The sequence below is a fragment of the Talaromyces stipitatus genome, genomic scaffold (genome assembly GCF_000003125.1).
Source record: "Talaromyces stipitatus ATCC 10500 scf_1105507295527 genomic scaffold, whole genome shotgun sequence".
Lineage (NCBI taxonomy): Eukaryota > Fungi > Ascomycota > Eurotiomycetes > Eurotiales > Trichocomaceae > Talaromyces > Talaromyces stipitatus.
This window is the reverse complement of record NW_002990114.1, coordinates 4,437,318-4,449,488: the sequence shown is the minus strand read 5'-3', so window position 1 is coordinate 4,449,488 and position 12,171 is coordinate 4,437,318. Positions and strand designations below refer to the sequence as shown.

Below are 12,171 nucleotides of genomic sequence, written 5' to 3'. Positions count from 1 at the left end.
AGAGTAAGAAAATATATTGTACATTTGCCAAGGTCATATACACGCCGTGATTGAATATCGGTTCACGGTCGAGGAAGGAGAATCGGAAAAACGTTTAGTCGTTCTTGACAACACCGACTTTGGCGGCCTTGAATCATACGTTAGCTGTTGAACAAGTAAAAAGGGTGAATGTCAACTTGCCCGCAAAACACGACCGTTCAAGCTATAACCCTTGCTTTGGACAAACATAATGTCGCCATTCTCCCTGCCCTCTGCTTTGGCCATGAAAGTAGCTTCATGAAGCTTGGGGTCGAACTTTTGAGGCTTTCCATCTGCAGTCTCCGAAGGATCAAAGCGCTCGAGTCCGTGCTTCTTGAGTGTGCTCAACAAAATGTTCTCGGTCATCTTCAATCCCTGGTGAAGCTCCTGGAGATCCTTGTTGGTCTCGCTTTGGTCGTTATTAAGTTTTTCAGCGGGCACAACGGAAAGAGCGCGATCGAAATTGTCAATTGATTCGAGGAGGTCAACTGCGAATTTTTGAATGGCGAAAGAGCGGGCATTGTCCATGTCACGTCTGGTTCGCTCTTGGAGGTTACGGAAGTCTGCAACGGAACGGAGGTATTTATCCTGAAGTTTTGTTAGATTTAATTGCATTCAGAAACTCACCTGTCTGGCTTACCTTCAAATCAACAATTTCCTTGTCCTTGACTTCAAGCTCCTTCTTGAGGGCATCCTCAGGGCTCTCGGCTGGTTTCTCAGAGCCTTCACCATTCTCTTTCTTGGCATCTTCTTGTTTTGTGCCATTTTCTGTAGAGTATAAGCGAGGTGTGAATCTGAAGGCAGATTGTTTTAGGGCAAGCTGTTGGAACGGCGATGACTGTCTCAATGGCGATGACGGAATTGTAGCTCTGTTTATGCTTGAGAATACAGCGCGGCGCTGTCTGAGGATCGTGCGTTGCAACATTTTAATGTAAGAAATCGTGAAAATAAGTAACGAAAAAGTGAAACAGAAATCTGTAGTGATTGATGGGAAGTAAGAATGGTTATCAATTCGTAGAGTCAATTCGTAGAGTCGACGTGATGGCTTAACTTTTTCGGAAAAATGATGTATGGAAAAACTATCTACCGAGATACCGAGATTATGTAATCCCTTTTTTGTCCTAGACGTAATCGGTAAGCGAAGTGGCATATTTTTCCCGAACACGTACACAATCTCAATTCTATATTATTTAACACGTCAATATGCCACCAATTCTCAATAAAAACAAAAAAGACTTAGCTGAGCAAGAGGGCCGGATCCTGTTAGCTATTTCCGATTTACAAAATGAACGAATCTTGCGCGTGGCTCAAGCTGCAAGGATTTATAAGATACCCCGGACCACTCTACAAAAGAGATTGAGCGGTACTCAACAAAGATCTCAAATACGCGCCAACAATCATAAATTGACTCAATTTGAGGAGGAATCACTTGTCAAATGGATACACGATCTAGATAAACGTGGATTACCCCCTCGGCACTCCCTTGTACGAGAGATGGCTAATTATCTTCTCTCGCAACACGGAAATCAACAGGTTGGAGAAAAATGGGTATATAATCTTGTCAAACGTCGTCCAGAGATTGAATCAAAATTCTCACGGAAATACAACTATGAACGTGCTAAATGCGAAGATCCGAAGATAATCCAAGAATATTTTGATCGCATACGAGAGGTTATATTGGAATATGGAATCCTGCCAGAGGATATCTATAATTTTGATGAGACTGGCTTTGCTATGGGACTTTGTGAAACTGCCAAGGTTATTACTGGAAGTGATCGATATGCTCGGCCAAAGCTATTACAGCCTGGTGATCGAGAATGGGTAACTGCAATTGAGGCAGTTAACTCAACAGGATGGGCTTTACCTTCATATATTATCTTTAAGGCAAAGAAATATATGCGTTTAGGCTGGTTTGAGGATCTTCCAGCTAACTGGATAATCAATATCAGTGATAATGGATGGACAACAGATAAGATTGGATTAGAATGGCTTAAACTCCATTTTATTCCTCTTACAAGTGACCGGTCAATTGGAAAGTATCGGATGCTAATTCTTGATGGCCATGGAAGTCATCTAACAGCTGAATTTGACCGCATATGCACTGAGAATAATATTATTCCAGTGTGTATGCCTCCTCATTCTTCACATCTCTTACAGCCTCTTGATGTGGGCTGTTTTGCTGTTTTAAAGCGACATTATGGACAGCTTGTTGAGCAACGGATGAGGCTTGGGTTCAATCATATTGACAAATTTGACTTTCTTACTGCATTTCCAATGGCTCGTACGATGGCATATAAAGCTCAGAATGTTCGGAATAGCTTCGCATCTACTGGATTAGTACCATTTAATCCAAATCGAGTCTATCAACAGCTTACTGTTCGATTGAAGACCCCAACACCTCCTCCAAGTCGATCAAGTGATACACAGTCATCTTGCTTACAGACACCTCAGGATCCCCGTCCATTCAAGCGTCAAATGACTACAATTAAAAAACAGGTGAGCCAGCATATAAAAAACCCATCTGAGGACTTTTATAAAGCAATTACACAGATGTCAAAGGCTTATGAAATGAGGGTAAATGAGCTTACAATTGCACAGAAGGAAATCCATGATCTACGGGCTGCACATGGGAAGGAGAAGAAAAAACGTCAAAAATCTAAAAAGCAAATATCTCTTGAGCGAGGAGTTATTAGAGAGGAAGCTCAGGCACTTGTACAAGGTCAGATTGAGGCATCTCAAGCTGTTACTACTGCTCCGGCCGAGCCTGAGCTCCCAGTCTCTCATCCACCTGTACGACGTCAATTTCGCTGCAGTGGTTGCGGCATTGAAGGACATAAAATAACTACATGTCCTAATCGTACCAGTAATTAATTTTTTTTTTTTTATTTAATTTGTATGTGGGTTAGAAATTGAGGTTTGAAATCAATAGAGCGCGCGTTTTCGGGAAAAGTGGCCAACTCGCTTGTTGATTTACGTTAGTTACTTAACGTAATCGGACAACCACCCGATCACTTCCTCGGGGAAAAGCGCGCTATACGAATTTCAAGGCTAATTCCTAACCCACATACAAAATATATACAAATTTTTAACTAGCACGATTTGGGCATCTGTTGATTTTATATTCGATAATCCCACATCCACTGCAGCTGGGTAGCGCTCGTACGCATGATTGAAAGGCCTGGGGTTCGGATTCGACTGGTGGAGCCGGAATATGTTGAGATGCCTCATCTCGACTAGTTATTAATTTCTGGGCTTCCTGTGCTGTAAGAGATCCTTCGTGAAACACCTGAGCATAAATCTTTTACATTTTTGCTTCTCCTTCTCATTTTCAACCCGTAAATCATACACCTCTTTCCGTACAATTAGAATCCCATTAATACTCATTTCGTACACTTTTGGACATCCGGTTTATCGCCTGATCAATTGTCGCAACGGGCTTGCCCTACGCCCATTGATACCCTTCTTTATTGTTGTTATTTGGCGCTTAGGTACATATTCACATTATACGTCATTGTACGAGCATTCCGAAAAGCTGTAAGAAAGTCATATTTATCAATATGATTGAATCCAAGCCGTACACGTTGCTCAACAAGCCGTCCATATTGTCGTTTTAGAACAGCAAAACAACTCACATCAAGAAACTGTAAAAGATGTGAGGAATGAGATAGCATACACACTGGTATAACATTATTTTCAGTACATATTTGATCAAATTGAGGTGTTAAATGGCTTCCATTGCCATCAAAAACAAGCATCCGATATCTCCCCTTCGTACGGCTTGTTGTATGAGGAATAAAGTGATTTTGAAGCTATTGTATCCCGATCCCGTCTGTTGTCCAGCCATTTTTACTAATATCAAACCTCTACTCTTGTGGAAGAGTCTTAAACTAGCCTTATTGATAATAGGTTGTTGCTTTGAAAATAACGGACGAGGGTAAAGCCCATCCAGTGGAATGAACTGCTTTAATTGCTATCACTCATTCGCGATTGTCATGTTAATAGATTAGACCTTCCATATCAATTGCTACCAGTAATAAACTTGCAGAAGCACAGAGACCCATAGCGAAGCTGATCTCGTCAAAATTGTATATATCTTCCGATAAGATCCTATATTCTTGTATAACCTCTTGTACGCAGCTAAAATGCTCTCGGATTATCTTAATATCCCCACATTTTGCTCGCTTGTAGATTTATCTTCATGAAAACCGTAGTTTTACTTCTGGATTCCTGTCACCAAATCGATAAACCCATCTCTCACTGACGTTTTTATTTCCGTGTTGAGAAAGAAGATCAGCCATATCTTGTACGAGGGATGGTCGGGGAGGTAATCCGCGTTTATCGAGGTCAAGAATTCACTTTAAAAGAGATTCCTCTTCGCACTGAGTTAATATATAACTATTGGTGCGTAGTTCAATCTTATATTCGATGCCATTGAGTCGATCATGGAGAGTTGTATGGGGAACATTGTACATGCGTACAGCTTGAAGAATTGACCGAATTTTGCCATTTTAAATGGGAAATAGCAAGTAGGCTCTTACCCCCTTATTTTACTTATTTTTCTCGATTTTCTGTACCATTTGGTGACATGGCGACGCGTTAAAATTTGCGTATAGAGATAGTTAATGTGGGTTGGGCGGAGTGATGGAGTGGGTGTCCGATTACATTAACTAGTTCACCACCGTCTTTTTTCATCTTCAGTTCTTGGGATGTTCCTTTATCAATGTTTTGACTTTACGTGGATGGAGTTCTGAGAAATTACCAAGTCTATCCGGAAGCAGAATCGAGATTGCAGGTGAACGAGTATGCAAAGATGAATTGGTTGTGTCTCATTATCCAGAATGTAGCTCGCTAACAAAAAAAGAAAAACAGAGAAAGTAAAAGGTGACATATGGAACGTCAAAGAATGGAATGTCATAAAATCGAAACCTCCTGGGAAATCTGTAATCAGTGAAATGAACAATGAAAAAAAAAAAACATGTCAACTCGGTGTCAACAGAAAGAAAGTTTGGCTAGGCCACGATATTGTATTCTGCAAACGAAGGAGGTCGACGAGAATCTTTCATCGTCTCCATTTGCCGCTCAATATCTGCAAGTAAAGTTGCCATATCGCCATCTCCATATACTCCATAATCTGCATATATCTTGATTGACTCGCGGGTCACGCTAGCAACATCATCTAACTCGATATCAAGGGCATCCATTGCAACCTCAACTTCACACTCGTCTTTTATGATGGGAGAATCTAACTGCTTCCGGGTCTCGCCTTGAGTGTCATAAGTGGCTGAAAGTACCAAAGAGGCAGCAATATGCTCTAGCAGCATTTGCCGAACACGAGCTCTCCTGTTGTCCACTTGCTCTAGTTTGGTTATCCATTCGTCGATTGACTTGTCGAGTTGTGCTAGGGCTTCTTCTTGTCCTAATATATTTTCACGCGAGTTATTTGCTGATCGAGACGAGCGGAGGTGAGCTATCACTCGTTCATGGAGATGGTTGCGTCCAGCTCGAAGTGCTTTGCTCGTATTTCGGAGATAATCAACACGAATATCGAGGGATCGTAGCTCCTATCAGCACGTCCCGTTAGCCAATTATTCATCTAGACTCTGGTCTGGATTGCTCACCTTTGATAATGCTTTTACCTCATGGTATTGCAGTACTTTGAACTTCTCAGCTTGGGTCTTGGCCTGCTCCCGTAGCTTCTCAACATCGGATGAAGTGAATTGTGACTTTGCATCCGGCAAGTTGAAACCAACAGGTAGTTGAGCGAAGTTTGTCTTCTCCACGTGCTTGGATGTTCGATGCACACGAAGACTACGCCTCCTCTTTGTACGATCTTGGCATTGTATTGCCGATTCACCCGCCTCATGCTTGAGTTTAGCCATTCTTTGGTTAGGCTTTGATTGCTGACACCTTGAAGTCATAGTAGTGGTCGTGGGTGTGCTTTCGTTACGCCGGTGTAATTCGGCTATGTGTCGTCGTGGTCGAATTCCCATTGCCGTTGCAGCTCGAGGCCGTAAACCGTTTGCGGCTGAATTGGATCTGGTCAAACTGCCTCCTATTTCATTTGAAAGAGGTGCCACAGGACGATAGATTAACCGGGGCGACTTAGGAGGCACTGCCGGTGGCTTATCATCCTCTTCCGGGACAGTTGGTGGTTGATTCTTCGAGGCGGGAGAGGTCACACTTTCGTCTGCGGACTGACTTCTGGGTCTGTTCTCTGGCTCTTCACTTTTAGCAGGAACCCTTCTGCTATCATGATTTGTTTGCGAGGAGAGTATCAATGGCTCTGAAATAGGCTCTTGAATTGACCTTTCGAATGGTGTCTGATTAGCAGCAGATCCTGGAGCGCTATTCGATCTTCCATGAACGGGAAGTCGTCCAGGAATAGTAGCTGAGAAGTGTCAGTCAAGTATACACTCGAAATCAAAATCTACTTACGCGAGTCCATTCGTGGCTCCTGGCCGGCCATCATTGGGATTATACCCAACTCTGCCAAAGCAATCTCCCGCCTTTCAGACAGAGACTGGCTTGCTGATTTCTTGATCTGCTTTGGCTGACCGGAAACAGATGGTACAGCAGCATTTGATGGTTGACTGTCGTTACGCTTGCGTCCCATTTTGGATCCCTCTGATAGACCTGTGGATATTCCCTTTTTCAGGGCTGGCCAAACATGATTTTTCAGCCGTTCTGATGGGCTGTTTGATCTATGTGAAGAGTCGTCCGCTGCGGTGGTTTTGGCCTGTCCGATCCTATTAGTATGTCTCCTTTCGAGTAGGAAAGCAAGACGAACCTCGACTCGAGTATCTCGAGCGACAATATTATTCAGACCAAAGGTCACGTAAAGCCTTGACGGCGAATCCGGCAAGAGCACCATTGTGTAGCCTTGAGTGTACTAGGTACCTGGGTATACGTGTACAACTCTAGTATTGAAAGAACTGATCTCTAGTTCTCACTTGGAATTGTCCTGAGGAAATCTAGAGGGGGTGGGGACTAATAAGTAACCTGAAAATACCTCCCACGAGTCTGTACCACAGCCATGGTAAGGGCTATGACAATTAATCTATTGTGGATTTTGACTTGCGGAAGTGATGGAAGAGTGCCTCCGGTTATGAAACTGATACCAGACAACTCCAGGCCCCCCCAAGGTCATTGATAGCTGGACTCTCAGATAGACTAGCGTTCGGGACCCTGGACGCAATGTGAAGCACGCCTTGACTGCTATTATGCAGCTAACACAGGCACGGAAGTACTAGATTTATTCAACGTTCAGGAAAAGTGAAACAATAATTCCTATCTGGGCCACTTAGTCCTTTCCTAAACAAGAAATGCAGGAGAAGTTTAATGTGTCTCTTGAACTCCTCTCGAGTCCGGATTTGGTAACTGGCTTTTCTTTTCGGTGGCTGTCTCTTGTTGATTGCTCTCCCGTATCCACACTAATATATCTGGCAATACGAGCGATGCTATGCACTCAATTTGTGAGGTCTGTTCCCGTTGGTTCCAGTCTACTTAAGCCGCATGCTATTGCTATGGATGGGAACGGCCAGAATCCGGCCCATGCTGGAAGTCTGCTACCAAGTTCCAACTTTCAACGTTTCTTACACCGACCGATATAGCTGCATAACAAGTTAGTAAGTATGAATTAGGCAGGTGTTTTCATACTGTTTTCAGACTGGATGTACACTTCGAACAGTACGCACTGCACATAAGTACTAGGGTATTTAGGTACACATCACACGCCACCTGCATAGAGCCCTCTTCTATATGCCTCTCACGGAGAATTAGATTCGCAACTGACAGGTTACATACGTCCTGCTTCTCTTCTATCCTGGGATCCTGGCCTCAAGGGCCAACATCTAATGTCAACGCCCAATAAGAGAGAACAATATGAGGGGAATGATCATCTACCCCTGTATCGAACCCCTCATTTCGACGAGTACTTTTCCGCCCTTCCTTCTTACAAATACAGTATTCACTATAGCTGATTATACATTAATTCTTCAATAAAACAAGAGGTTGGTGTGGCAATGTTCCTGAAAAGCCTGAGTAATGACCGTTTTTCGCTCTGCATATACTATGATCCATATAGTCTAGACTCAAACACCTCCGCCATTACCTAATGGGGCAGGTTTCGGATTCAGATCCCCGAGTGACCTAGTCTGGTAGTGGGTTTAGCGCTATCTAGAAGAATTTGATAGACAGTTGGTCTGTGTCATTGATCGTGATGGTAGAACTCCATCTTCGCATCGTGATGTTGGCTGTTGACCCCGCCTGAGGAAATTCAGACAGGTAGCCTTGATACAGTCACAACCCGAAAAGAAGGGCTGTCGATATCTGAACGACCGGCTCTCCGTACAAGTTCACCGGGGAAGAAAGAAAAGAGCCCCTCAGAACTTTAGTCTTTAGAACATTCCGGATCGTTTTGAATACGGAGTAGGGCTAGTAGGATTCGTGATCCGCAGTCCCCGTCTCCATAGACTACAGATAGATAATAGAGTTAACAAACAGCGAGCACACTCTTGAGAAACTTCTGGTCGTGTTTTAATTGTGGCTCAATCTCATATATTAATACTTCTCGTTCCTATCGACTTTTTTCAGGTACGTTGTCCGTTCTACAAAGTTGGTAGTAAATTAATTGGGATGTTTGATTAGTTAGGAGAATTGGGGGAGGCGCGCATAACAACCAGTATCAATAATAATCCAGCAACTATACTATATTTTACGCATATAGCGGCCAAATTTCGGGTGAATGCACCCAGAGAAGGATTATCACGACAGGAATTCTGGCTTAAAATGTAGGTTACTCCGCACAAGACGCGAGGCTGGCTTAAGAGGTTGCCATATGGCTTTAGCGCTGTTTCAGCGATGGGCCCTGTTACATCTAACTTATCTGTCACTTGTCAGGCTCTTGTTCTTGAGACGCCCCATATTGATTTCAGCCAGTCACGACAGTAGGCTCAAGCAGCTAAAGTTAGAGCATTGATTTTCTTTGCAGAAATTTCCCGTACGTCAAATCGAGATGAAGTAATCTTTGGCGAGATGTTGTGAAGCGGAAATAGTCTCTCGATCCGGAGTTGCCCGGGACATTTTCAGACTCTCAGCGGATTTACGATCGCCAAGTTAACTGTGGATTTTTGTTTGATTTTTGTTCTTGACTCTCTACCTCTGTAATCTTGAGAATTCAAAGTAAAGAGGATGGTTCTGGAGATGTTCTACGGAGTATGCTAATCTCCGGGTGCCTGTGCACGCCAGGGGTCTGGCTTGTGTCAAGTCATGAATCGAAGATTCCGAGTCATCGCAGAAAAAAGAACTTAGAAATTCTATCATAAACCTACACAGTGAGGTCACCTTTCTTCCAGTTGTCAACGAGCGCCCCGGTGCACGACCGTTTTTCATTGTCCGACATAGCGTCGGCACGTTTTTTAAAGTAATAGAAACTAATCCTGGCTATAAAACAGATGCAAGAGGAACAGGAGTTGATCACAGACTATGTACAGCCACCACGAGTAAGTAAGTAATTGAGACATCGTCACGCCGGCCACAAGGAGGATTGGTTGGTTAGATGCGTTCGTCGTAACTGACTCAACGATGGACAATGCTCGGTATTCTGAACTCTTTTTTCCCACAAATTCAGAAAATACCCCTCATTCTAGAGAGTTATGGCTTCGGTGATATATCCATGTATAGAAAGAATCAATCGGCCCGTTTCAACGGCGAAGTATACCTGAAAGCTTCTCTTGAAGCTTATGTTCGGCTTCATTTGTAGCGGCGAGAAACAAGCATCAAGGTTCTTATCATTCTAACGCTCGTGAAGCTATGACTGTTGATGCAGGGTGCAGGATGCAGCCTCCAAGAGCCTATGCACTTTGATGGGTGCTTCCCTGCTGCCTTTGCTTAATTCTTTCCATTATGTGTGTGATCAAATCATGGCCTGCATTTAATGATAGAGAAAGCGCGATACACCATCTATATGCACGCTTTCAAACAAGAAAACGAGCACTTGATACAATTCTCGAGTAATGTCGTTATCGTGAAGTCGACCACTCCGCGGAACTGAACTGTGTTCAGGGATAAAACAGTCGTTCTTGATATATGAAGTTTTATATATTGCTCTGCATGAATGGAATCACGTTGGTCATATTGCATTTCACCATTGGGGCGAGATATCGTCATATTGGTTTCGGTGAAGGTTTCATTTGGAGTGTTAGTAACCGAATTTTTAGGGACTGCAGAAATTTCCAGGATTGATGCCTGTATCATCTAAAAACGAACTTTGGGAACTTTGGGCATTCCAAGTGTTGGGGCTATTATTGCTCTAGCATGCTGATCGACCGGTTTGAACCTTGGAATTGAGGTTAGGGCTATTTACGCCGTTCCCGTCTCTCGGACATTCAGATATCTTGAAGATCCAGCTTGCAAGACAGTACATAAGAACAAATCGTAGAAAAGGAACTTCCAAAGTCACACATCTTAAGAATTGTCAGATGACAATTCTGACGCGAGAATGGTGTAAGAGATCCGGACGATCTCGGGATATGACTATAAGGAAACTATTCATATACCTGTGTGGATACATCCTTCTTTTTCCTAAAAACTATCTTCCCCATCAAAAATCAAGCAATATGGTAAGCACTATCCAGATACAGGTATTCCAGACAGAGTAGTTACTAACTAATCATTGCTATCTTGACTCAGCATCACGGCTAGTCTATGCCTGATAATCCGCTCGCATTTCTTCCTCATGTGCTTCGCCAACGTCTCCCATCAGCTTGGAGTATGGATTTGCGATAGATAGGCTTGACTTGTTCCCATGTGTGTATCACGACCGCGCTGGCGGGGATTGGATTGGTGAATCTTGTGCTTAGCATGTCGCGATGCTTATATAGCGAGTATCTGATTCTAGTAGACTGATATTATGAGGGATGATGCTATAGTCAGCTTTCGCTTGCACCAAAAAAGACGGTCGAGGAAAATAGAAAGGTCTTCTCATTTACAGACTGTAGATCTTTATCCTGGCTTCCCTTTCCAACTTTGGAGATTGTTTCTTTGTCCAGGACAGTCGCGAGAGGTATAGATAGGCAGATGGGATGATATTAGTGGGGGTTACTGTTTGTACTTGTAGATTGCAACTACAGCCTTGGAATAGGTACCTCGTACTATCAGTACTACTCAGTTGTGTGCCTGTACCGGATTCCCTTTGACGCCCCTTGGCTTCTCCATATATACATGTCAGGCCCAATAAATATGTAAAATCGCAATTGCCATACCTTTCTATCAATTAATCCTATCTTGTCTTAGAGTCATGCACCCTAGGAAGCGGGGAACACATTCAAGTTTTATATGATCGTTGTTCCTCTCACCAGGTCAAGAAACAAGAGACCTGAAGAATTTCAAAAAGCTTGCCGACTGTCTAGGTATTCGCTTTCTAGGGCCGGTTGAAGTGGAGGATCAGTCAGAAGAGTGGCCGGAGCCTCGCCGCCGCTTCTTTGGCGACATCACGACATTGGAACTTCGGAAGTACCATGCCTACGATGAAGGAGTCAGTGTCAACTCGATTGAGGAACTATGGAGACATCAAATCAAGAGAAGAGCAACTAGATTAGCGCATCTCGCGCCAAAACGTAGGAAAGAAGGGAGAATCGAGCAAGGATGGAGGGCTTGCATAGAACCTGAAGTTTTCTACCGGTTTACAGCCTCTTAGGAGTCAATAACCAACGAATCAACGGGTTGTAAAGAGCACATTATGCTTAGTGCCTGAGTAAGGATAAAGGAACATAGACAAGTAGTACACTAATTGGTCACAATCTACTTGTGACGCTTTCGACATTGTTCTATCAAGTATCAAGCGCAACCTACCTATCATCTGAACCTAGTACACAATCTTTCGCTCCTCCTTCAAAGAACCCGAAGAAATATGCCGCAAGAGATTCCCTCGGAAACTGACACAACCATGTCCTCTTCCACTATGCCGGGTACATCCCGCTGTTGAAAGGCTGGGTGGTAGAGCCATCGGACGAGTACTCAGAACCAAGCACTCCGGTACAGAGCATACTTCCGCCTGCGCAAAAACGTGCCCGGTCACAAAATAAGAGATATGGCCATGATATCGAGCATTTGCAGGCTGCAGAACTCAAGGCAGTAATGCTATCAGGGCCATCT

At 43.5% G+C, this 12,171-nt stretch overlaps 3 protein-coding genes across 3 annotated transcripts, besides 3 other annotated features; 1 reads left to right on the top strand and 2 right to left on the bottom strand.

Moving 5' to 3' along the window:
* Nucleotides 1–171: 171 nt before the first annotated feature.
* TSTA_096640 (mitochondrial co-chaperone GrpE, putative) lies at nucleotides 172–943 on the bottom strand (the record flags this gene model as incomplete). The annotated part of the gene is made up of 2 exons (XM_002479333.1): nucleotides 172–606; nucleotides 659–943. The coding sequence occupies 2 exons, from the start codon at nucleotides 941–943 to the stop codon at nucleotides 172–174; spliced, it is 720 nt and encodes a 239-aa protein (XP_002479378.1).
* Nucleotides 944–1,221: 278 nt separating this feature from the next.
* On the top strand, nucleotides 1,222–2,889 carry TSTA_096630 (transposon, putative; the record flags this gene model as incomplete). The annotated part of the gene is made up of 2 exons (XM_002479332.1): nucleotides 1,222–2,592; nucleotides 2,617–2,889. 2 exons carry the CDS (start codon nucleotides 1,222–1,224, stop codon nucleotides 2,887–2,889), a joined length of 1,644 nt encoding a protein of 547 aa, XP_002479377.1.
* Nucleotides 1,267–2,763: a mobile genetic element.
* Nucleotides 2,883–2,911: a sequence feature (AT_rich).
* Nucleotides 2,912–3,533: 622 nt separating this feature from the next.
* Nucleotides 3,534–4,532: a mobile genetic element.
* Nucleotides 4,533–5,027: 495 nt separating this feature from the next.
* On the bottom strand, nucleotides 5,028–6,889 carry TSTA_096620 (uncharacterized protein; the record flags this gene model as incomplete). Its single annotated transcript, XM_002479331.1, has 3 exons — nucleotides 5,028–5,579; nucleotides 5,637–6,406; nucleotides 6,454–6,889. The coding sequence occupies 3 exons, from the start codon at nucleotides 6,887–6,889 to the stop codon at nucleotides 5,028–5,030; spliced, it is 1,758 nt and encodes a 585-aa protein (XP_002479376.1).
* Between the last annotated feature and the right edge of the window lie 5,282 nt (nucleotides 6,890–12,171).